The 25,875-nt window shown below is 38.2% G+C and overlaps 2 protein-coding genes across 12 annotated transcripts in view; one reads left to right on the forward strand and one right to left on the reverse strand.

The window, feature by feature from the left end:
• Window positions 1-21,650, forward strand: part of rhbdl1 (rhomboid, veinlet-like 1 (Drosophila)) — a 65,382-nt gene extending 43,732 nt beyond the window's left edge. For 8 of the 10 annotated variants that reach the window (XM_073939966.1, XM_073939969.1, XM_021470103.3 and 5 more), the window contains 4 exons: window positions 1,800-1,912; window positions 6,385-6,485; window positions 10,902-10,962; window positions 13,044-17,180. In XM_073939966.1, coding sequence (XP_073796067.1) covers window positions 1,800-1,912; window positions 6,385-6,485; window positions 10,902-10,962; window positions 13,044-13,315 — 547 coding nt within the window. In that variant the 3' untranslated portion in view covers window positions 13,316-17,180. 10 annotated transcript variants of the gene reach the window in all.
• A 1,121-nt stretch (window positions 21,651-22,771) lies between these two features.
• zgc:112496 overlaps window positions 22,772-25,875 on the reverse strand; it is a 12,318-nt gene continuing 9,214 nt past the window's right edge. The window contains 2 exon segments of one of the 2 annotated variants that reach the window (NM_001013465.1): window positions 22,772-23,020; window positions 24,225-24,377. In NM_001013465.1, coding sequence (NP_001013483.1) covers window positions 22,839-23,020; window positions 24,225-24,377 — 335 coding nt within the window. In that variant the 3' untranslated portion in view covers window positions 22,772-22,838. 2 annotated transcript variants of the gene reach the window in all.

Here is a 25,875-nt window from a genome sequence, read left to right on the forward strand (position 1 = left end):
CCAAGAGGACCCGAGCCCGACAGGTACATTTTGTTTGACAGCTTTATAAAGCCAGAACCCATTTACAGCCCGACATTACTCTAATGTGCACATGCACACAGCTCTTTTGCCTTTTTTCGAGAATGAGTCATTTATATGTTTTAACATGATTTATTCGTAACAACTGTAGGCCACTTGGAAGTTGGAACAAAGAAATAAAATAAGTCCTCTCCTCTGTAACATCGTAACATCTCAGCACTCTAAATAGGCCTGGGTACATACACTCAGTCTTTAAATTGGCCAACACACCAATGAAAAGAAGTCTTTCTTAACCAATTAAATTAAAATAAATTCTAAATTATGACAGGTATTTGGCAATAACGAAATTAAAATAAAGGCTCTGCGGGATTTGTTTCGCCACTTCTCTTCACAATCTGGCATTAAGGCGACGGTGAAGCCTAATGCCAACATAAGCCTGTATACTCTGTCTACATTATGCATTTATGGTTTAAATCATATTTATTTATAAATTAAAACCCTTTACTCACCAAGATTAGACTAAACAATTTGATCACTTTCTCATGCTAATCGAAATGCATTACATGACTACTTATTTACTGCACAAGCCAAGCCCGTCCCCGTCTAAAGTTATAAAAATGAAACCCGAATCCGTTAGGTCCCGCCGGGTCCCATGGGGTTGGGCAAAGATCTTCAGCTCTATTCTGGATCATTGTCTTGCTGAAATGTCCACCCTGGTTTCATCTTCATCCTTCTGCTAATGTAGATGTTGGACTGAAACAGCTGATATTCATTTACACTGAGGAAGTGCAGAGGAAGATCTACTGAGAGATTTCAGCTGCTGTCTGGGCTTTCACTGCCTTTCTACAGCTCCCTTTCTTCATGTGTTTAATACTTTTTCTTTGCATCATTTAATTTTATTACGCATAACTTAATTTGTAAAGTACTTCATTTTGTTTTATTTGTATATATAGATTTCTTTGGCGTTACCAACATCCAGTGTAAAATTTCAAGCCAACGGCGCCTTTAGAAATATGTTTTCTGAGAAAAATGGTGATGTGTTCAATACTTATTTTCACCTCTGTAACTCATAATTTTAGATTGACTCTCTATGCACACTTAGGGCTCAACCTGTGCAGTGCACATGCCCTTTTAAGTCATGGATAGAAAGTGCCCCCCCTGCTCCACTAGCCAACCCCTACAACCCCCCCATTAAATTATTGGTGGGGACATTTCCATAGTTGATGGATATTGGTGGGGACACGTCACCTCCGTCCATGCTGAATCTACACCCATGTGATGTTTGTGAATATGAAAGTTCTGGAAAGTTTCACAGTTGGAGTTTTTGTCTTCTGAGAGAAGTAAGCGCCATGACGTGTTTCATCAGTCGACTCAACGTGTTTTATAGAGTCGGGGATTCCTCTTGACCTGTGTGTTTCTGTGAAGTGTTTGAGCAGGATTAAACTCTTTCAGGATAAAAGACCAAACACTGGCTTTGTTCTAAGACTGATGAGGATTCTAGAGTCGCTCAGTCTATATTTAGCCATTCAGACCTGCAGACATAACTAATGTCTCTCTCTGTCTCTGTCTCCCTCTGTGTGTGTGTCTGTGTGTGTGTGTCTGGGTTGTGTGTTTTTTCTGTGTTTATGTCTGTCTGATGTGTGTGTGTGTGTGTTGTCACTCTGTTTGCTGTTTGTTTGTGTCTGTCTGTTGCCTCTGTGTTTGTTTGTGCGTGTGTGGATGTCTGTTGCTTGTGTGTTCATGTTCATGTCTGTGCTGTGTGTGTGTGTGTGTGTGTGCAGGTTAGAGCAGTTGGGTTTTAACGCTCTCCTCCAGCTGATGATTGGCGTTCCTCTGGAAATGGTGCATGGGATCCTGAGGATCAGCCTGCTGTACATGGCAGGAGTCATCGCTGGTGAGTTTTATTTCTGTGTGTGTGTGTGTGCGTGTCCACATGCGTCTTGCTGTCCTTGCACTGTGACAAGTTCACCAGGAGAATGTGCTCATATTTATGATGGACATGTCACCAGCGGGCAATGACCTAATCAATAATCTCTGAATTATTCACACACACACACACACACACACACACACACACACACACACACACACACACACCAAAGCTGCAAATATACCACCTCTGGAGCCTGTGTGTCATGTAATAGAATATATTTACATTTTAATGCTAGTTATCTTGCTCTCTTTATTATGAAGCCAAGATATATACGTAATATATATATATATATATATATATATATATATATATATATATATATATATATATATATATATATATATATATATATATATTACGTATATATCTTGGCTTCATAATAAAGAGAGCAAGATATATATATATATATATATATAGATATATATATATATATATATATATATATATATATATATATATATATATATATATACACGTGTATTACCTTACATCGGGGTATTACCAGGGTTTCACTTTAACCCTAATTCAACACAAACAAACCAGCCAATCTAATTATCTTTTGGATGAGTGTGTTTGATTAAGGGATGATAATTAAAAATGCTTCATACGTTTTGATAATTTTATTTATTATATACTATATGTGTTTATATTATATGCACTCACCGGCCACTTTATTAGGTACACCAACATAAACTTAATTAGCCAATCACATGTCAGCCATTCAATGTTTTTAGGCACGTAAACATGGTCAAGATGATCTGCTGGATCCATCCTGCCTTGCATCAACGGTTCAGGCTGGTGGTGTAATGGTGTGGGGGATATTTTCTTGTGTCAACACCACAGCCTACCTGAGTATTGTTGCTGATCATGTCCATTCCTTTATGACCACAGTGTGTCCATCTTCTAATGGCTACTTCCAGCAGGATAATGCACCATGTCATAAAGTGTGAATCATCTCAGACTGGTTTCTTGATCATGACAATGAGTTCACTGTACTTAAATGGCCTTCACAGTCACCAGAGCTCAATCCAATAGAGCACATTTGGGATGTGGAGGAACAGATTCACATCATGGATGTGCAGCCGACAAATCTGCAGCAACTGCGTGATGCTGTCATGTCAGTATGGAGCAAAGTCTCTGAAGAATATTTCCAGTACCTTGTTGAGTCTACGCCATGAAGGATTAAGGCAGTTCTGAAGGCTAAAGTGGGTCCAACCCAGTATGAGTAAGCTGTACCTAATAAAGTGGCCGGCGAGTGTATGTATGAGATATGCATTTATATTATTACTAATCAATTTATATAAATTTGATAACACATGGCAGTATTTTGGCTCTGTGCTTAGCATTGTCGCCTCACAGCTAGAAGGTCATTGGTTCAAGTTCCAGTATGGGTGTTTCTTAGTACTGGGTTGAGGCTGGAAGGGCATCCGCTGCGTAAAACATATGCTGGAATAGTTGGCGGTACATTCCGCTGTGATGACCCCTGATTAATAAGGGACTAAGCCGAAAGAAATGAATGATAATAACTTAATAATTTCTGCAATATTTAATAAATCAGATCATTAAGTGTGTGTGTGTGTGTTTGAGTGATATATAGGAACATATATTCATATATATTCAGTTTGTTTCTGTAAAACCAATGTTCTGCTAAATTCAGTCTAATCAAGCTCTCTCTCTCTCTCTCATCTGTAATTATTATTATTAAGTAATCCTGAAGACCTTGATTAGCTGCTTCACATCTGCTTAATTAGAGTTCCTCTAAACCCCTGCTGGACACGGCCTTTCAGTCCAGAAACAGAATAAAAACACTGTTATATAAATCTGAACTGTCGCATATGGTTGCCAAGGGGTCATCGAATTTCTGGAATATCATGCAATTTTTTCATGTTTTTGTCCAAGTCGTGAAAAATCAGGGATTTTAGCTTTTTTTTTTTTTACCTTGATAGTAGCATTTTGAATTTTAGTTGCCATTTATAATTTTTTTCAGCTACATTTTATTTCTTTTATCAACTGTCAATCACTTAAAGTCACTATGACATCTAAATTTACTCATCTAATTTTTATATGTACAGTTAAAGCCAGAATTATTAGTCCTCCTAAATTATTAGCCATGTAGCCATGGACACCCCTGTATAAACTCTGGCCACCCCTGTTTATCACCCCCGTGTTAAACAGTATTTGGGAAATATTTGAGGTAGAAATAAAAATTCAGGGGAGGGTGAATCATTGTAACTTCAGCTGTATAAATGAGCCACGTAAAATGAGGACTAGACAGAGAAGGTGTAAGACGTGTGAGAAGAAAGAGTATGGTGAAAATGAAACATAAAGAAGAGCAGAATGATGGAGTGTGAATGCTGAGCACAGCAGAGCCGTTGTGGAGACGCAGCTTATAGACGATCCGTCACATACACGCACACACACTCACTCCACATGCCAATATTCAATTATCTCTGCCGCTCCTGCTGTATTTTGCATGCATGTTCACTTTCCAGAGAACAGAATTAGCTTTACTGAATGTGGTTTTTGCGCCGGTGTGGCTTTTAATATCTATTTGGGAGTGGACACTTTTGTAAATGTGCTAGTAAGCAGACGCTGAGCAATCACCTGGAACATCCGAGCAGATAATATATGTGACCCTGCCTGGAGTAAAACACCAGTGTTAAAATACACATGAAATCAAAACTAACCATATTGATCTTGTTAGCTCACAGTGCTAGTTTTGTGCTGAACGATTCATCTGTTTATGTCATTAAGAAAAAAATTAATTGTTTGCTCTTGTAATCTCTTTTTTAAACTGTCTTTATTGATTTTAGTAGCTTTTAAAATGTACAACATAAATTCAAACATACAAAATAATAAGAATAAATATAATAATAATAATAATAAATAAAACAATAAAAATAGAATAAAAAATACATAAAAATAGATAAAAACATAATAATAAAAATAGAAAAAACATAAATAAATAAAAATACATAATAATAAAATAGAAAAACATAAACAAATAAAAAATAGATGAAATACATATTAATAAAAATAGAAAAAAGCATAAATAAATACAAAATACATAAAAATACATAAAATAAATAATAATAAAAATGGAAAAAACATTAATAAATAAAAATACATAAAAATACATAATAATAAAAATAGAAAAAACATAAATAAATAAAAATACATAATAATAAAATAGAAAAACATAAACAAATAAAAAAATACATAAAATACATATTAATAAAAATAGAAAAAACATAAATAAATTAAAAATACATAAAATACATAAAATAAATAATAATAAAAATAGAAAAAACATAACTAAAAAAATAAAACATACAAGAAATGCATAATAATAAAATAGAAAAACATAAATAAATAAAAATACATAAAAAATAAATAAAATACATAATAATAAAAATAGAAAAAACATAAATAAATAAAAATACATAATAATACATTTATTAATCTGGGGTCGCCACGGCGGAATGAACCGCCAAATTATCCAGCATATGTTTTTACGCAGCGGATGCCTTTCCAGCAACCCATCTCTGGGAAACATCCACACACAATCTTACACTATGGACAATTTAGCCTACCCAATTCACTTGTACCGCATGTCTTTGGACTGTGGAGGAAACCGGAGCACCCGGAGGAAACCCATGCGAACGCGGGAAGAACATGCAAACTCCACACAGAAACGCCAACTGACCCAGCCGAGGCTCGAATCAGCGACCTTCTTGCTGTGAGGCGACAGTACTACCTACCTCTGCCACTGCTTTGTCCCCCTATATAGGCATAGTTTGCTAAAAACCCTTTAAATTCCAAATTTATGTTTTTAACCCAAAAAAACAATGTTGTCGTGTTAGCAAACAGGCAAACTGCATAACATTTCCTTGTTTTTGTCTGGAAATGTTATTTGAAGGGGATCTATTATGCAAAAATCCCTTTTATAAGAGGTTTAAACACAGTTGCTTGCCAGCAGTGTGTGAATATAACCAGCTTTCAATGGTAAAAATGTATTAATTCTATTTTTATAATCAGACTTAAAAACACTTTGACATTTTTCCGTTGTAGGTGTAATCAGAGGGGGAAAACCCCGCCCATTATTAGTGATGATCTCTCCCTCATTAGCATAGGACGTTAGTCTTGTTTTTAAATCTGCCATTATGCTGACACACAGACATTTGTAGCTCTGCCCTCTTTCGAAAAAGAGCACAATCTCATTTTAATTTAAAGCGACAGTCACCAAAACGGCACGATTAGGATCAAAGCCTAAAATGGGCAGAGAGTTATAAAACACTGTTTGTGTGGTATTTTGAGCTGAATCTTCTCACACTGTAGGGACATCAGAGACTTATTTGACACCTTGTAAACAAAGAGGCATAGTAAGCCCCCTTTAACGAGCCCCTAATATTTCTCTGTCTGTGTTTTCTCAGGTTCACTGACGGTCTCCATTACAGACATGCGGGCTCCAGTGGTCGGTGGCTCCGGCGGGGTCTACGCTCTCTGCTCGGCACATCTCGCCAACGTGGTCATGGTAAACCAACCTAACCTAACTCCGGCTTCTTAATCAGACTTGAGTGAACAGGGGAAATCAGGCAGAGCGACAGAGAATGAATCTCTCCAGAGGCTTTATATTGCGGCTTCCCTAAAGATCAAAGGGTCTCTAATCACCCGCACACAGACAGACACAAACAGGCCTCAGAGAGTCATAAAGTCTGTTAAGTGTCTGCCGCTGCTGATGGATGCGTCTACAGACACACAGACGCTCTTGTGGGAATATAAGGGCCTTTTAATCTGTGTGAGAGGAATTTAGGGAATGTTCTGGGATTGGTACAGGTTGAGCTCTGTTGGCGATTCATTCTGCGGTGAAGACCCCTGAAAAATAAGGGACTAAGCTGAAGGAAAATGAATGAAGTTTCACCTGGAAATGAACAATTTTGAAAGTTAACACTTAAGATGTAAGTCGACCTGAATCATAACTCATCAGCAGCTGTATAAATAACTATTTAGCAGACATCGTTTGGCTCTATTATTGCGTGTGATGCTCACTTTCACATGTGTTACGGTTTAATTAAGTTGTCTAGTGAAAATAAACGTAACACTTATAATATTAAATTATTACTGAGTAGATGGATGGAAAATACACCAGGGGCCTCATGTATCAACGCTGCGTACGCACAAAAACTTTGCGTACGCCAGGTTTCACGCTCAGAATCGCTCACGTTTGGATTTACTAACAATGAACTGAACGTGGGAATGTGCGCAGCTTCACGGCAGCTTTATGGCTGGCGTACACACATTTTTTGTGCGTGTCTGTTTTATTTCCATTGGCGACTCCTAGAGGCAGTTGTGTTAAATTCCTCTCTACAAAGTGTCTGAGCGTCGCAATGGCAGCTGTATGAGACGGGTTCAGCAGGTATATAAAGTTTCCATACCATACATTTGACCAGCTAAACATTAAAGCACAATTTGCAGCAGTCGCCTGTTTTCCCAATGTAATCTGAGCTATCTACCACACGCACATTGCTATAAAGACACTATCTGAAGATGAATTTGCATGCGTGAATCAGAAACATTTCCATTCAATAAATGTGCAAATAAAATATGATGCTTATTGATATGAACTTATTGATGATTCCTACTTGTCTTTCTCGTGATAAATAGTGGGCAAAATCTGATATGTAGCGGGGGAAAAAACAAGAAAGAGTTCATCAGACGCTGGATTCGAGCCGAGTTCATGCTCGAACGTATCAATTCATGATCACATGCGTCTTACGAGTTGCGCCACTGAGACTGTTGAGCGTCCTGCAACATTTTACAGATATAAACCACACTATTTCTTTTTTTTTAATGCACTCAGTGCAATGTTCAGACCAAACTGTGTTAACCGCATCAGCTAAACTCTCCCACTCTATTTTTTTCTTTTGTTGTTAATTCTGGAGGACAAACTTGCAAATAACACCGATTTTCTCCGGTCTACCTCCAAAAGCAGCACCTCCAATTCACATTCTGTTTAAAGTTTCTCTTTTTGCTTGCTTTTGCCTTTGCTTTTTCGTTAGGTTTTGCCATTAGCATAGTCATTAGCATATTCAAAAGGGGGGAGGAGGCAGGGAGGGGTTTTGTGCTCGTGCATGTTGCGCTCAGTTTCACGTTCATTCGGATGTACAAAAGAATATGCGTGAGATTCGGCGTACGCAGTGTTTCATACATCTGAATTTTTTTCTGCGTACGCACATTTACAGCTTTGTGCGTACGCAATGTTTTAGTAAGATTTCCACGCAAGTCTTTGTACATGAGGCCCCAGGACACAAAATTTACATTCAATTTGTTTATTCCTCTTACGAGGAGATGAAAAATGAAGCCAGCAAAAGAGAGGCTGACATGTGTGCGCTTTGTACAATGTATATATAATAATAAGAAGAAAAAAAAGAAATACAATCAAAAGTTTTAGGGGAAAAAGGAACTAGAGTGGCGCCAAAGCAAAGAACTAAACAAAACTAAAATCCACCTAAACTAGAACACAAGATCCCCCTCTAAACTTACTAATAAAAATCAAAATGTAAAAAAGAAACTGAAATCTTCAGCGTTTACGACGCCACACCTAAACTCCCTGAAACAATAAGCAAAAATACAAAAAATGCGGCGCTCACCCACTTACCTAGGCTGCGTCCGAAACCGCATACTTCCATACTATATAGTACGCCAAAATCAGTATGCGAGCCGAGTAGTATGTCCGAACTCATAGTATTCGAAAATCAGTATGCGAGAAGTACCTGGATGACTTACTACTTCCGGCGAGATTCCGGAGTGTGCATCCCGTGCATGCTGAGCTAACCCATGATGCCCCACGAGCGAATTCATGAATGGTAGTAAAGCGACGCAGGTCACGTGACCATGACAAAATGGCGGATGTAGTACGTCCGAATTCTATTCATACTTTTCACATTCATACTGTATAGAACGTACTTTTCTAACGGCCGAGTAGTACGTTTAAATTCAAATGCAGTACCTACTGAGTAGTAGGCGGTTTCGAATGCAGCCCTAGTTTTTCTGAACATTGAAGTGACCTACGTGCAAAATGTATGTCCCTCGACTTAGTAAACTATTCCCTTTTCCCCAAAAAGGAATGATAAACTCTTTAAGCATGACTTAATTTACATCGATGTAATTATTCAGAAACACAGAACAAAGCATACATTATGAACAGCAGCGCGCGAACACAAACCAACACACACACACACATAGCACTCTGAAAAACAAGGCGTGCCGGTCGAATTTAAAGTCCGTGGAACGAAGTCTAATTGGTCCACGAGGAAACGCCCTAATGAGGAGTGACAGGCTCGGGATCCAATCCGCAGGTACCTAGTAGAGAAAAAGTAGGGGAACAAAAGGTAATAGGAGGAGACAAAGAGCGAATGACAGTCGAGGAGATGCGAAGAGAGACAAGCAAAACAGAGGAGAAGTCACAAAAATACAAACTCCCACGGACCGTAACAACACGTCTCTAGAGAGAAATCAGTTGTTTACTAGAAGATTGTTTACTAGAAGAACAGTTGAAGCTAAATTATGAGCTGTCCTAAAGCAGGAGTCACCAACATGGTGCCCGCGGGCACCAGGTAGCCCACGAGGGTCACATGAGCTGCTTATGGGCCTGTTATAAAATTAGCTTACCATAGCATCACATACCAGTAAGCTGCATCTAATATTTTTTGAAGCAATTTTCAGACAAATGAAGTGTTGCATATTGATATTTATATATTTGATGTTTCCAATCATTGTTGACAGCTATTGTGAGAAATCATTAACATGATCAGTGTCTTCACATAGATGAATATCATTAATTATTAATAACATATAATTAAAAGTAAATTGAGCAAATTTGTTATTAGAAAGTGTGTATCAAACTGGTAGCCCTTCACATTAAACCATACCCAAGAAGTAGCTCTCAGTTTCCAAAAGGTTGGTGACCCCTGTCCTAAAGTATGTTTAACAGAGGAAAGACGTTTACACAGTATTTCCTACATCAGATATTTTTATTTCCTGAAAAACTTTTATTTCTTTTAAATTAAATTGGCAGGAATAAAAGTAGTTTTTACATTTTTCTAAATAATTTTATTGTCAATATTATTAGCCCCCTTAATATATATATTTTTTGATTTGCTTCAGAACAAACCACTGTTGTCTTGTCTAATTAACCAAACTTCCTTAGTTAAACTAATTAAGCCAGTTTAGCCTTAAATTGCACTTTGAACTGAATACTAGTGCCTTGCAAAATAATTCAATTCATGTTTATTTATATAGCGCTTTTACAATGTAGATTGTGTGAAAGCCGCTTAACATAGTTCTAGTGAAGTCCAGTTTTCAGAGTTCAGTTTAGTTCAGTTAAGTGTGGTTTAAATTTCATTGCTGAAAGTTCAAACACTGAAGAACTCCACAAGTCCCAATTCAAGCCAGTGGCGAGGAAAAAAAAAAAACTTCAACTGACAAAGTGAAGGGAAAAAAAACCTAGAGGAAAAACCAGACTCTGTTGCGCACGACCATTTTTCCTCTGGCCAAACTTCCTGTGTGGAGCTGCAGTCTAGGCGCCGGAGGCTGGAGAACGCTGGATGTCTGTCGCAGAGAAGCTGCAGGTGTGAGTAGGTCACCGGCGGGTGATCAGGCTGGTCCACAGGATCAATGTGGAGGCTCATCTGTCACTGGTTTTTCAGGAATCAGTCTCATGCACTCCACTCCTCCAAAATAACTAGTAACATGTTATGTACAGTTTTCATGGCAAAGACAAAATTAATTCATTTTCTCCTAAACAGTTCTCTGTTAAACAGTACTTGGAAAATATTTGTAAAAGATTACAATTTTACTGGAGAGCTAATAATTTTGCCTTCAACTGTGCATAATGAATTAATTGTTTATAGTAAAACACAATTTTAACACACATTTTTCCATGTTTCAGAACTGGGCCGGAATGAAGTGTCCATACAAGTTGCTGCGGATGATTCTTGCACTTGTTTGCAGTAAGTAACTTCCGTCACACAGCTCATAACAGTGCCATAGCAGGCTCCTCCCTCTTCTGGAAAGGAGGGCCAGAAGCTGCAGCTCATTTGCATATGCACAGCATGTTTGAGCTTAAACATAAAAGATGCTGTAAGTTTTTGACTCTTCTAAAGCATAAAAATATCATAATATGTTTGCAAATGCTTACGAAGCATGCTAGGTGAACATACGTGTTTATTTAAGGAACAATGCTTAAGCCAGTTATTTTGCTTTGAATATGTGCGTTTAGTGTCAGTGTTTTGAGCTGCGTAGCTCCGCCCATTGCCAGTTTACCCAATTATATTTCGAATATATTGGAGGACAGAAGCAGCCTACGAAATGAGATGATTTTAGCAAATAATATTAATATTTTGGGGGGGGACGGACGGTGGTGCATGGAGCGATGTCACTTCACTGCAAGAAGGTTGCTGGTTCGAGCCTCGGCTGGGTCAGTTGGCAATTCTGTATGGAATTTGCATGTTGGCGCGGGTTTTCTCTGGGTATTCCGGTTTCCCCCACAGTCCAAACACATTCGGTATAGAATGAGTGTGTATGGGTGTTTCCCAGTGCAGCTGGAAGGGCATCTGCTGCGTAAAACATGTAATGAAGTAAGTAAGTAAGTTATATGCTGGATAAGTTGGCGGTTCATTCAGCTGTGGTGACTTTTGATTAATAAAGAGACTAAGCTGAAAAGAAAATGAATTCATGAATGAATATAAATATTTCAATACATTAGATGAACAGCTTATAGAGTAAGGGAGGGTTCACACAGAATGTGTTTTTTCCTGTTCAACGCGCTACTGTTACATTGTTTTTCAATGTAAACATGTGCTTGACAAACGTGTGACCATTGTGCTCGTGTGTGTCTTACATCTTTTTTGAAGTGCACAGGAGCACTGTGTTTTTCAGACGCAGTGAGAAGTTAAAAGAACTACTTAAACTCTGCGGACCCGGTACCGGGTCCGTGACGTCATCGACTTTCGCTTTCAGATTAAAAAGGGCTAGCGTTGCACCAGACCCCCGTAAGTGGTGTCGTTTGAAAGTGTAGAATCTATATTTTATTCACATATGCATCACTTTGGTTTTTATTCTACTGTATAAAAGTTATTTACACTTAAATACACAGTATTTTGGATTCCCGAGCTGGGTATTTTACATTGGTTCATTTTCATATTTTTTTCATATGACACATGTACAAGTTATAGCTCAAATGAAAGCTCTTGCCGGTGCTCATACGGTTCTAGCTTTTTTTTTTACTGAATTATATTCACATATCAAACAGTTGTTGAATGAATTGTGGTGTTTCCATGGCGCAGAAATGTAAACAATACATTCCTGATCAATAAGCAGCCCCAGATAGCACAGACAGCTGTCATCTCTTACCTTATGCTGTGCGCTTCAGGATCATTTCTCCTCTGTTTTTGAGGTGATGTGCATAAGTAATCCTATTATATGTCTGATGTGGTCCAAACACAGTGAATTATGTTTGATCAAACAAAAGAATAGTGAAATATGTAAACATAGATCGGTCTCTGTGGCTTGTACAGCACCTCTCATCAGCTGGAATGCAATAACTTTTGCATAGATTATAGTGGAGACATTTTTCTTTTTTCCTATCATTACAGACATGTGCAGGAACCACCAAAATTAATTACAGCACGCTAGACCACACAGAACCTAAAAGATACACTTTCAAATTTGAGTTTATGAAAAAAAAATACAAAAAGCGCCTCGTTTTTTAGGTGTTTATTATAACACAGACGACATATACAGTTATTTTAAACACTTTCAATAGTGTTTTATGAAAATTCAAAGGGTTTTCTTTAAAATGATACCACATTTTTGCATTTACACCTCTGCATGTGGATTTGGGAAGCTTTTAAATTTGGGTAGGCAAAATCCAGGCGGAAATCCCAAATAGCAGCAGAGTTTAAGTGGTTAAATGCTACATGTTGTAAAATAGGAATAAATATGTGTATTAATTTGTGTCAATCTGATGTCCACGCATACCAAAAATAGCATAAACATGATAGAACGCTGCTCCTCTGTCTGTCTTTTCCAGTGAGTTCAGAAGTGGGCCGTGCCGTTTGGCTGCGCTTCTCCCCACCCCTGCCCTCCTCCGGTCCGCAGCCCAGTTTCATGGCTCATCTGTCGGGCGCAGTGGTGGGCATCAGCATGGGGCTGCTGATCCTGCGCAGCTACGAGGAGTCTCTGCATAAACAGTGCTCCTGGTGGGTGCTCATCTTCTCCTTCGTCACCTTCCTCCTCTTCGCCATCTTCTGGAACATTTTCGCTTACGAGCTGCTCGGGGTACAGATCCCGCCCCCTCCCTGATGACACGCCCATGCGAGTGGAAAGCCACGCCCTCAAAATCAGACCTCAGTCTGCTCCGCTCGACCAGCAGCGGATGTAAAAAAACAGATGTACAAACAGGAAGAGGTGTGAAATGAAAAGAAACGCATACTCACATTCCATACTGAAGAACATAACCGGCGTGGTATTTTTAATGAACACTCGGAGGCAGCTCAAGGGTCCAGCGAGCTTATTTGAACAGACCGTCAGTAGATCTTACAACACAAACACACACACATACACACACACACACGCATACATATCAGATTTGTGTGAATTCAGCCTGAGGCTTGTTCATGATGCCTTTCTGTATTGTTTTGATTTAACAGCCTCATCTAAGCCTGTTATGCGTTACAGATAGCATCCGTAGTAGATGAAACGCCATCACTTCAACCAGGAATCTCGCTGACTCGAAAACAAAGCCTTACGATTGAAGACACGGTCCTCTGTGAGGTATGAGGTTGTAGCTAATATCACTCAACGCTGTTTGTTGAGGGATCGGTGAACTTTTTTTTTTCAGTCTTAACAAGGTAAAACATGTTTCAAAGTGATGTTTCTTGCTTTAGTTAAGGATTAGCTTGGTTCCAAATCATAGTGTGCTGTCTATGTAGGCAGCATGGGGTAGACGTGCATTATGTTGCCTTCTAAAATAACTTATTTTTGTTAAATATGCCCCAAAATGTATCGAAACAAGCTACAATTATATTATTTAATCTTTAAAATATGTATAGAATTTGTACATTTATCGCAACAAGCTACAAAAATATATAATAATTATTAATAAAACGTGTATATAAGTTGTACATTTTTAAAAAAATCTCGCAAAGGCTGCATTTATTTGATCAAAAACGCAGTAAGAACAAAATATTATTACAACTATTTTTTAACATTTTTAATTATTTCTTCTAATATGCTAATTATAGGTGCTCAAGAAACATTTCTTATTGTTATCAACTTTTTTGAAAGGAATGTTTCGCTACGTTTTACTGTCAAGTTGTCACTTTTGATCAATTTAATGCATCATTGCGGAATAAATGTAATAATAAAAACGCTATATGTAAAATATATGTTATTAGCGACACCGGTGGCCATTTTTTGAATTGCAGCAAAAATCGACTTATTTTTACTAGTCTTAAACGACTCGTTTTGTTATTTTTAGCACTCTTTTGGAGGAATTACATTTGTGTATAGTCAAAAACTATAGAGTACGCAAGACGTGTCACTCGTATAGTTGTGAATGGGGAAAAGTGTAACGGTAAATATAGCAAATGAAGTCCCACCTTCTAGTACAGGAGCCAATTATCGATCGATATATGGTGAATAAAGGCCGCCTTCTGGTACAAGAGTCAATCACCAATTGATATATGGTGAATAAAGGCCGCCTTCTGGTACAAGAGTCAATCACCAATCGATATATGACGAATAAAGCCCGCCTTCTAGTACAAGAGCCAATCATCGATCGAGATGTGGTGAATAAAGCCCGCCTTCTAGTACAAGAGCCAATCATCAATCGATATGTGGCTAATAAAGTCCGCCTTCTAGTACAGGAGCCAATCCTTGATCTTTATATGGTGAATAAAGCCCGCCTTCTAGTACAGGAGCCAATCATCGATCGATGTGTGCTAAATAAAGTCCGCCTTCTAGTACAGGAGCCAATCATCGATCGATATGTGGCGAATAAAGCCCGCCTTCTAGTACAGGAGCCAATCATCGATCGATATATGTTAAATAAAGTCCGCCTTCTAGTACAGGAGCCAATCATCGATCGATATGTGGCGAATAAAGCCCGCCTTCTAGTACAGGAGCCAATCATCGATCGATATGTGGCGAATAAAGCCCGCCTTCTAGTACAGGAGCCAATCATCGATCGATATATGTTAAATAAAGTCCGCCTTCTAGTACAGGAGCCAATCATCGATCGATATGTGGCGAACAAAGCCCGCCTTCTAGCACAGGAGCCAATCATCGATCGATATATGGTGAATAAAGGCCGCCTTCTGGTACAAGAGTCAATCACCAATCGATATATGACGAATAAAGCCCGCCTTCTAGTACAAGAGCCAATCATCGATCGAGATGTGGTGAATAAAGCCCGCCTTCTAGTACAAGAGCCAATCATCAATCGATATGTGGCTAATAAAGCCCGCCTTCTAGTACAGGAGCCAATCCTGGATCGATATATGGTGAATAAAGCCCGCCTTCTAGTACAGGAGCCAATCATCGATCGATATGTGGCGAATAAAGCCCGCCTTCTAGCACAGGAGCCAATCATCGATCGATATGTGCTAAATAAAGTCCGCCTTCTAGTACAGGAGCCAATCATCGATCGATATATGTTAAATAAAGTCCGCCTTCTAGTACAGGAGCCAATCATCGATCGATATGTGCTAAATAAAGTCCGCCTTCTTGTACAGGAGCCAATCATCGATCGATATATGTTAAATAAAGTCCGCCTTCTAGTACAAGAGCCAATCATCGATCGAGATGTGGTGAATAAAGCCTGCCTTCTAGTACAGGAGCCAATCATCGATCGATATGTGGCGAATAAAGCCCGCCTTCTAGTACAGGAGCCAATCATCGATCGATATATGGTGAATAAAGCCCGCCTTCTAGTACAGGAGCCAATCATCGATCGATATATGTTAAATAAAGTCCGCCTTCTAGTACAGGAGCCAATCATCGATCGATATGTGGCGAACAAAGCCCGCCTTCTAGCACAGGAGCCAATCATCGATCGATATATGGTGAATAAAACCTGGCTTCTAGTACAGGAGCCAATCAGCAATCGACAATACTTTGAGGGAGGGGCCTCGAACCAGCTGTGAGTTTCTGCAAATTTTGAGCAACTCAAACGTTTAGAAATGAAACTCAAGACACAGTTGATGTTTAATTTTATTGGTGATTCCTAATATGAAGTTTAATCAATAAGCAACTTTGGTGAGTTTGATGTTTCCCCATTCGGACAGAATGCCCGAGCATACTGCCCAAGAGGTGTTTCAAAGATGGCCGCCGAGTGAAATGACTTGCCTTAAAGAGACTTTAGTTAGTGTTCTAAAACAGCTTCCATTCCATGCACTTTTAGCAGGCAGCTGCCTATGTAGGGAGCTCACTAGGTTTTGGAACAGAGTCAACATTTGAATACATAAACACGAGACAGTAAGTTTGGAGTTTACAAGCCAATACATCTGTGCCGCACAGTCATGATTTCTGCAGTTATTGCTGTGCCGTTTGCAGTTGTTATGGAAACTGCCATAACGTAATTAAAGATGATTTCGGCATGGAAACGAGTGTCACGACCACCTGTACAAAACTCCAGACACAGGGACGTTCTGTTTGCCTAACTGATACTGATGATCGTGATTGGATTTAGCATTTTCAGTAGACGTCATAACACTTTGATAAAGAAAACGTACAAAATTCAGTAGTGCCAAGTTATCATTCGCTAAGCTGCTAAAAGAGGGAAATAATGAAATCGCTAAGGGAAAGATTTGTATAAGATTGCTGTGTTCTGACTTGATTTCTTTTCATTTTCGAAAAGCTCGACCGTGTGTCTATTTAATGTTGTGGATTTTTATGCCATAGTCCTATATTTATATCTATTCAGAGTGGCAATTGTTGTTGGATTATTGTAAAGTGTGTAAAGATTGTCTCGAACTGAGGGTGTGATGATGATGAGGAGGTTTTACTCTGAAACAGAAAGTGCTGGAAGATGAGAGGGAAAGAAATTTAATCATACAAAATGTTTAATTAATGGACTCTGCTGTGCCCAAAGGTCACAGTTATGTAATAACATATTAAAGAGACCGTTTAGCCAAATAAATGAACATTTGCTGTTTGATGTACTCAACCTGAGGACATCCAAAATGTAGTTTTTTTTTTTTGTTTTCCTTTAGTTGTCGTGGTCATTTAGGATACCTCAAATGCTGGTCAATGGCTATCAGCATTTTGATCACATACAGGTAAATCTAAATACCTGTGGCTCCTGATGATACTTTGAGATCTTATAAATCAGTCTGAGCAAGAAATTTTGCAGTATTACAAGTTAAAAGTCATTGATATTAATTGTGTTTTATCTGTAGGATTTTTTTGTACTCTCAAAGTGTTGGAAATCCTAAAACAAACATTTAATTGTTTGTAAACATGCTCATTTTATAGCACCCCTAGAGTTAAACAGTTGAGTTTTATCATTCTGATTTCATTCAGCTGATCTTAGTTTTGGCGAGAGCACTTTTAGCTTAGCTTAGCATAAATCATTGAATTGGATTAGACCATTAGCATCTCACTCGAAATGATTTTAAAATGAAGCGTCAAGCTTTAAATAGAAAAAGAATAGATTTTTTTTATTTGAAGGGAGATGCTAATGGTCTAATTCGTTTCAATGATTTATGCTATGCTATGCTAAAATGCTCCCACCAGGCTCAAAGATTGGCTAAATGGATTCAGAAATGGTAAAACTAGTGATCTGGCGAGAGCACTTTTAGCTTAGCTTAGCACAAATCATTGAATCGGATTACACCATTAGCATCTCACTCGAAATAATTCAAAAATGAAGAAGCTTCAAGCTTTAAATAAGAAATTTTTTTTTTATGTTTAGAGGGAGATGCTAATGGTCTAATCCGATTCAATGATTTATGCTAAGCTAAGCTAAAATGCTCTTGCCAGACCCGGAGATCAGCTGAATGAATTTAGAAATGGTAAAACACTAGTGTATACCTGTAGTGGATTTATAAAATAGTGTTTTTTGGAATGCAATTCAATGGCTGTTAGCTTTGATAGTCAAAAAAACACATACAGGTGAAACTGAATTAATACCTGTGGCTCCTGATGATACATTGAGGTCCTATGAAGAAAATCTATCAATCTGCGAAAGAAACTGAATGGGTATTAATTTTGTTTCAGCTGTATATGTTTTTTTTTTACTCTCAAAGTGCCAGTAATCCTTAAACAAACACTCCATTATTTTGGAAATATGCTTGTTTTACTATTTCTGAACCCATTCAGCTGATCTTAAGGTTTGGCAGGAGCACTTTTAGCTTAGCTTAGCATAAATTATTGAATCAGATTAGACCATTAGCATCTCACTCGATATTATTCAAAAAAGTAGAAGCGTCAAGCTTTAAATAGGAAAATCATCAAAAAAAATTAAATTTTTGGAGTCAAATGCTAATGGTCTAATACGATTCAATGATTTATGCCAAGCTAAGCTAAAATGCTCCCGCCAGACCTGGAAATCAGTTGAATGGATTCAGAAATGGTTTAACTGTAGTGCTTAACTCTAGGGGAGGTAAAAACGAACCTATTTCAATAAAAAGTGGAGTGTTCCTTCAAATGCAAGCCAATGGCTGTTAGCTTTTATAGTAAGAAAACACATACAGATAAAACTAAATTAATACTTGTGGCTCTTGGTGATACATTTAGGTCTTATGATGAGACACTATCAGTCTGTGCAAGAAATTGAACATCATTTGCTTCAACTTAGCTTAGAAGTCATGGTATTTATTTACCTGTATATGTGTCACAGTGCTGGTATTCCTTAAACGAACACTCCTTTTTTTTTTTTTTGGAAAATACTCATTTCTGAATCCATTCAGCTGAACTTCAGGTCTGGCAGGAGCACTTTTAGCTTAGCTTAGAATAAATCATTTATTCGGATCAGACCGTTAGCATCCCACTCAAAATCATTTAAAAAATAAGAAGCGTCAAGCTTTAAATTAGAATTTTTGGAGGGAGATGCTAATGGTCTAATCCGATTCAATGATTTGTGCTAAGCTAAGCGAAAATACCCCTGCCAGACCCGGAGATCAGCTGAATGGATTTAAAAATAGTAAAACTTTAGTGTTTAACTCTAGGGGTGTTATAAGAAAACCCTATTACCATAAAAAAAATAATAATCAGTCTGCTCAGGAAACTGAACATGATTTGCTTCAACTCAGTTTGGAAGTCATAAATATTCATTTAATTGTATCTGTATATGTTTTAACATCCAAAGTACAGGTAATCCCTAAACATACACTTTTTACAGCGTCCTTAGAGTTTGACAGTCGAGTTTTATCATTTTTCTTAATCTGTTCAGCCGATCTTAGGTCTGGCGGGAGCACTTTTAGTTTAGCTTAGCATAGACCATTGAATTGTATTAGACCATTAGCATCTCACTCGAAATAATTCTAAAAAGAAGTGTCAAGCTTTAAACAGGAAAATTATCGATTAAAAAAATTAGAGGGCGGGGGGTGGTCTAATCCAATTCAATGATTTATGCTAAGCTAAGCTAAAATGCTCCTGCCAGACCTGGAGATTGGCTGAATGGATTCAGAAGTGGTAAAACACTAGTGTTTATCTGTAGGGGAACTATAAAATAAGACTATTGTAGTGGAGAAAAGTGTTCCTTTAAGTGTAATTTAAATAGCACATTGTTTTAAACTAAAAATATGAGGGTTTTACCGAAGGAAAAAGCCAAATCTTGCATGTCCTATGTGAGTAAATTAACAGCAGATTTCATTTTAACAATGCTTTTAAGAAGAAGGAAGTTATTTGAATATTCAAATCAGGATGAAGCGGCACTCACAACCTATTTTACTGGACAGGAAGAGATTTTTGGGGAGAATATGTACTAGAAATGAATATTTCAGTAATAACAGGTTTAAATGTTCTTTTCCAGCAAACATGTGTGCAGTTCCTCTAATATTCACCTGGCTGGCACATTTAGACAGGTGAAAAACTAGAAGCTTATGAATATGTAATAGGCATGCATAAAAACAGTGTGAAAGCGACAGAGATATGTTATTTAAAATAAAACATTTGGATATGTGATAGAAGAAAATGAGGAGAGAAAGACGAGACAAATAGCTGAAAAAATGAAGAAAAATGGAGAGAGAGAGAGAGAGAGAGAGCAGAGAATGATGGATGTATTATTTCTGAACACTCATCAAATGGATGCTGGAGGAGTGTGTGTGTGTGCGTGTGTGTTAAAGATGCTTTAATGTGCTGTATGATCTGTTGGTTTTCAGACTGTTACAGCAGACATACTGTAGTCTGTGTGAGTCTTCATGCGTTATGTGAATGTTGGAAACGGTGTAAAACTAGCGGGTTGTGTTCAGAGCGGTATACTAGCATACAGACCATAATGTGCAGTTTATAATACCTACTATTTTAAAAAGTAGATTATGAAGCAGTGTGTATTTTGCATTTATTATCTTTTCAAATAAGCAGGATTCTCAATGTTTATCATTACAAATATTTTTTTTATCTGATTTAATCTAATGAAGTGGTAAAATCAAATGCTGAAAATGTTTATTTTAATATCATGTTTATAATTATACACTCGTCGGCCGCTTTATTAGGTAAACCTGTCCAACTGCTTGTTAATGCAAATTTCTAAACAGCCAATCACGTGGTTGAACTCATGCATTTAGGCATGTAGACATGCCTTGTTGATGCCATAGGTTAGAGGAGAATGGCCAGACTGGTTCCAGCTGATAGAAAGGCAACAGTAACTTAAATAACCACTTTTTACAACCGAGGTCTGCAGAAGAGCATCTCTGAACGCACAACACGTCCAACCTTGAGGCGGATGGGCTACAGCAGCAGAAGACCACACCGGGTGCCACTCCTGTCAGCTAAAAACAGGAAACTGAGGCTACAATTCACACAGGCTCACCAAAACTGGACAATAGAAGATTGGAGAAACGTTGCCTGCTCTGAGGATTCTTGATTTCTGCTCCCAAATTCGAATGGTCGAGTCAGAATTTGTCGTCAACAGCATAAAAGCATGGATCCTTCCTGCCTTGTATCAACAGTTCAGGCTGCTGGTGGTGGTGTAATGGTGTGGGGGATATGTTCTTGGTGCACTTTGGGCCCATTAGTACCAATTGAGCATCGCGTCTACGCCACAGCCTACCTGAGTATTTTTGCTGACCATGTCCATCTTCTGATGGCTACTTCCAGCAGGATAACGCATCATGTCATAAAGCGTGAATCATCTCAGACTGGTTTCTTGAACATGACAATGAGTTCACTGTACTCAAATGGCCTTTACAGTCACCAGAGCTCAATCCAATAGAGCACCTTTGGGATGTGGTGGAACGGGAGATTTGCATCATGGATGTGCAGCCGACAAATATGCAGCAACTGTGTGATGCTATCATGTCAATATGGAGCAAAATTTCTGAGGAATATTTCCAGTATCTTGTTAAATCTCTGCCACGAAGGATTTAGGCAGTTCTGAAGTCGTACCTAATAAGCTGTAAGGTGTACCTAATAAAGTGGCCGGTGAGCGTATATTAAATTATAGAACTTTTTATATTGTTTCCACGATTTTTTTTTAAAGAATATTTATTACATGTAATTGATTTGTTTTGGTTTTCTCTAAATAATATAATATTTAAATATCTTTTTTAAAAATTAAACCTACGTTTGTTTTAAGTATATTCTAATATAGCTTTATTACTTTTTTGCTTTAGCGATTTTAATATTTCAAATTCAACACATTTCTGTGAATTACCAAGTCAGTTTTAATTATAGTTTTTTTTTGCATGTTCTTAATTTAATATAATTAATAATTTTAAGCAATCATTTAATTTAAACAAAATGTTAATATTTATTTATTTATTAAAATGTTATAATTTCTATGGTCCTGGGCTGCATATTAGCATATTAAATTCACATGCAAATACTGTCCATATCTCTTTTTAACTCAGTATTGTTTTAATTTCCAATTCTGAGTGGATCACGCCATAATTTGAGATATTATGAGTCTGCATATTGCAAAATAATACGGTTACTATGGTAGTTTGCCACCCTGAACATAGTGTCGGTGAAGAACTGTACTCAACCAATATGTCTAAAACTGGGAACAAACTTAAATACCAAGTACCTCCCCCTTAGTCCCGCCCACATTCCATGCCAGCTAATAGCTGCTCTCATATCTCCTGCTGAACATTTCTTTCCTCCATGATGTTGTAGGTGTAGGTTCGCGAGAGTGTTGCTTTGAGATCTCCGCTGCGTTCAGTGAGATCGTCTGTGTTGCCGCCATTGCTGTAGTCCTACTCGAAAAATTGTAGTCCATTAACAGATTTCAAAATGGTGCCAAATTACGAGAGATGACAAGACTCGTTGCAGTAAAATATTCTGTTTACACTAAAGATAAAACTGAAAATATAAGGCTAATAGTTTTCTCTGGATGAGATGATTTTAAGAAAAGAGATGTAAATACCGATAGTTTCTATTAAATTCTTTATCATTTCATGATGTATTGTACTTCTGAAATAATGGGACCTGAGGCAATTCTGTTTTTGTTGTTTTATTTTGTATGGTTTTGTGTTTGCGTTCATTTCTCAGCTGTATGAAATAAAGACCATACTGTGAGGAGACGTCTGCGTGCGCTTCTGTGTTGACAATGAGAGCGTTTCTACTGATGGGATACAACATGTGATTTTTATTTTCTTTTATTTTACAAATTTTAATGTCTGGATATTTTGTGATTAAGTGCTGCTCGATTCTGTCTTTCTGGTCATTCAGTCTTCTTTCTTTTTGACGGCTTTTCATCGGCTGTCTTCCTCTTCTCTGGCTTCTGATTGGTTGCATCCTTCAGGCTGACTCCCTGCAATAATGAGGGCTGAATCTGATTGGCCACTGTCCATGTCCACAAACACTGCTCCACCCGGTGAGGAGTCCAGTCCTGCTGAGCGTCCACTGAGACACAAAACACATGTTAGTAAGATCTTGATGAATATGTATTTACAGTGCCCATATTGTTTTATTGCTAACACTTTACAATAACAGTACATGAATCCGGTCTACCTTCGAAAGCAGCACCTCCAATTCTCATTCTGTTCAAAGTTTCTCTTCTTGCTTGATTTTGCCATTGCTTTTTTGTTTGGTTTTGCCAAAGTAGAGTCATTAGCATATTCAATACGGGGGAGGAGGGAGGGAGGGGTTTTGCGCTCATGCATGTTGCGCTCAGTTTCACGTTCATTCGGATGCACAAATAATATGCGTGGGATTCTGCGTACGCACGGTTTCATACATCTGAATTTTTTTCTGCGTACGCACATTTACAGCTTTGTGCATACGCAATGTTTTAGTATGATTTCCACGCAAGTCTTCATACATGAGGCCCCTGGTCTCTCCGAACTCTGCCTTTCTGAGATCACTCTGATTGGTCAGATGACTGTACTCTGCTCTGATTGGTTAGATGACTGTACTATCTGTGTTTTACGGTCATGCTTCAAAAAAAAGTCTATAATCCCTAATAATAACTCCTGTATAGTAGTCCCACAACATCTGTCGCTCAAATACCCTTTAAAAAAAGATTCTAGTGGGTCGGCACCAATAGCCTAGTGGTACTGTGCATTGACATATAGCACAGGCGTGCTCACGGCGACCTGAGTTCGATTACCGGCTCGAGGTCCTTTGCCGATCCTTCCCCTCTCTCTGCTCCCAATGCTTTCCAGTCTAAAATCTCTACTGTCTTATCATAATAAAGGTGAAAACCCCTAAAAAATTGAAGTAAAATAAATTGTAGTGGCTGGGAATGACCTTTTTACAGTGTCTGGAAGGCTATAACGTTAATTTTGTTTACTTGTGTTTATTTAAATGAATGGCCATGGTGTAAATACACAGTATAGTAGCAAGCTTATTGTCCCATTATATTGTTATGACAACATGATATCCTGAAGAATAATACCCTAAAAGATGCAACTGGAGTAACTACAACAGTAACCATCATTAATCTTATATGAAGTAAGAGCTGGTGACGACATATGATGATGTGTGGGGGTGTTGAAGTGGTGTCCCATTTCTTAGGGCTAAATTCTGAACCCCTTCACATTATAATTCTATGGGGAAGCAGTGGGGGTAAATTTTTTTTTATTGGGATTGGGCCTAAGTGTCTTACCTTTATTAAGCTCTGATGTTTTCCACAGCATTTTCTGGAGGTAAAGTGCATAGTGTTTGTCCGTGTACTCGACTGGTCTGAGCTCTGCGATGCTTTCCACGGCTTCATCCGCCATGAAGGCCACTTTATCAGGAGCTCCGGCCACAAGCACAGCTGATAGAAAGAAATCTGATCTGCTTCACATGTTTATTATTACACAGCTCTTTCAAATACTCGATTCTGATTGGTCAATCACAACATTCCAAGGTATGTTACACTAGGCATGAAGTACATCCAGGAGGTTGTTATCACAGAATAAAGCCTGACAGGTTTATCAGCAGCCCGAAGTGAAGTGGAGCACTGCTGTATAAGACGGAAGAGCTTTATTCTGTGAAAACAATCATCCTGGAGGTACTTTTGTCCCACTTTTTGCACTAAGTACTTGCCACTAAGCATAAAAATTAAACACAAAACATTGTTCTGAGCCTTAATAGTTTATTCATCCTTTAATTAAACAAAGTTGACACAAATGAAAACAGCTGATGGAGTATACACTAACATGCGCATTATTCAGACACAAGATGGCGCCAAAAAGTCAAAAACACAAAGCTGACAAACTAAAACAGCTGATGGAGTATACACTAACCTGTGCATCATTCACCTCGCAAAAACGGAAATGCCCGACTCTACACCATAACTTTTCAATCCAGATGAATGGGGCAACCATTACTGCATCCAAAATGGTGAAAAGCCTTGGAGTAACGATTGATGACAGATTCGCACTCTATAACATCAGAAAGATCTGACCCTTCTTATCTGAACATGCAGCTCAACTCCTTGTTCAAGCTCTTGTTCTCTCCAAACTGGATTACTGCAACTCTCTACTAGCCGGGCTCCCAGCTAACCCTATCAAGCCTCTTCAGCTGCTATAGAACGCAGCAGCACGAGTGGTCTTTAATGAACCTAAAAGAGCACATGTCACTCCGCTACTCATCCGTTTGCACTGGCTGCCAGTTGCTGCTCGCGTCAAATTCAAAGCTCTGATGTTTGCCTAAAAAGTGACTTCTGGCTTTGCTCCTTCTTATCTGCTCTCACTTCTGCAGATTTATAGGCCCTCCATAAACTTGCGTTCTGTGAATGAACGTCGCCTCGTGGTTCCATCCCAAAGAGGGAAGAAATCACTTTCGCTCAGGCTCACGTTTAATCTGCCCAGTTGGTGGAATGAACTCCCTAACTGCATCAGATCGGCAGAGTCACTCTCTGTCTTCAAGAAATGACTAAAAACTCAACTATTTAGTCTCCACTTCACTTCCTAATCTGCAATTGCCTCTCTGGATATACCACTAACTGTACTAAAATTTTTTTTTTTTTAAATCTAAAAATTTTACCAAAAAAAAAAGACTAAATTACAAAAAAAAATTACTAATACTTTCCTTCTTAGACTTTACAGACCTGAAACTTGCCTATAGCACTTATTCATTGTTGCTCTTATAGTTGTGTAAATTGCTTCCTTGTCTTCATTTGTAAGCCGCTTTGGATAAAAGCGTCTGCTAAATGACTAAATGTAAATGTAAATTCAGACACAAGATGGAGACAAACAGTCAAAAACACAAAGCTGACAGAAACTAAAAACGCTGATGGAGTATACACTAACCTGCGCATTATTCAGACA

Source organism: Danio rerio, chromosome 24, assembly GCF_049306965.1.
Source record: "Danio rerio strain Tuebingen ecotype United States chromosome 24, GRCz12tu, whole genome shotgun sequence".
NCBI lineage: Eukaryota > Metazoa > Chordata > Actinopteri > Cypriniformes > Danionidae > Danio > Danio rerio.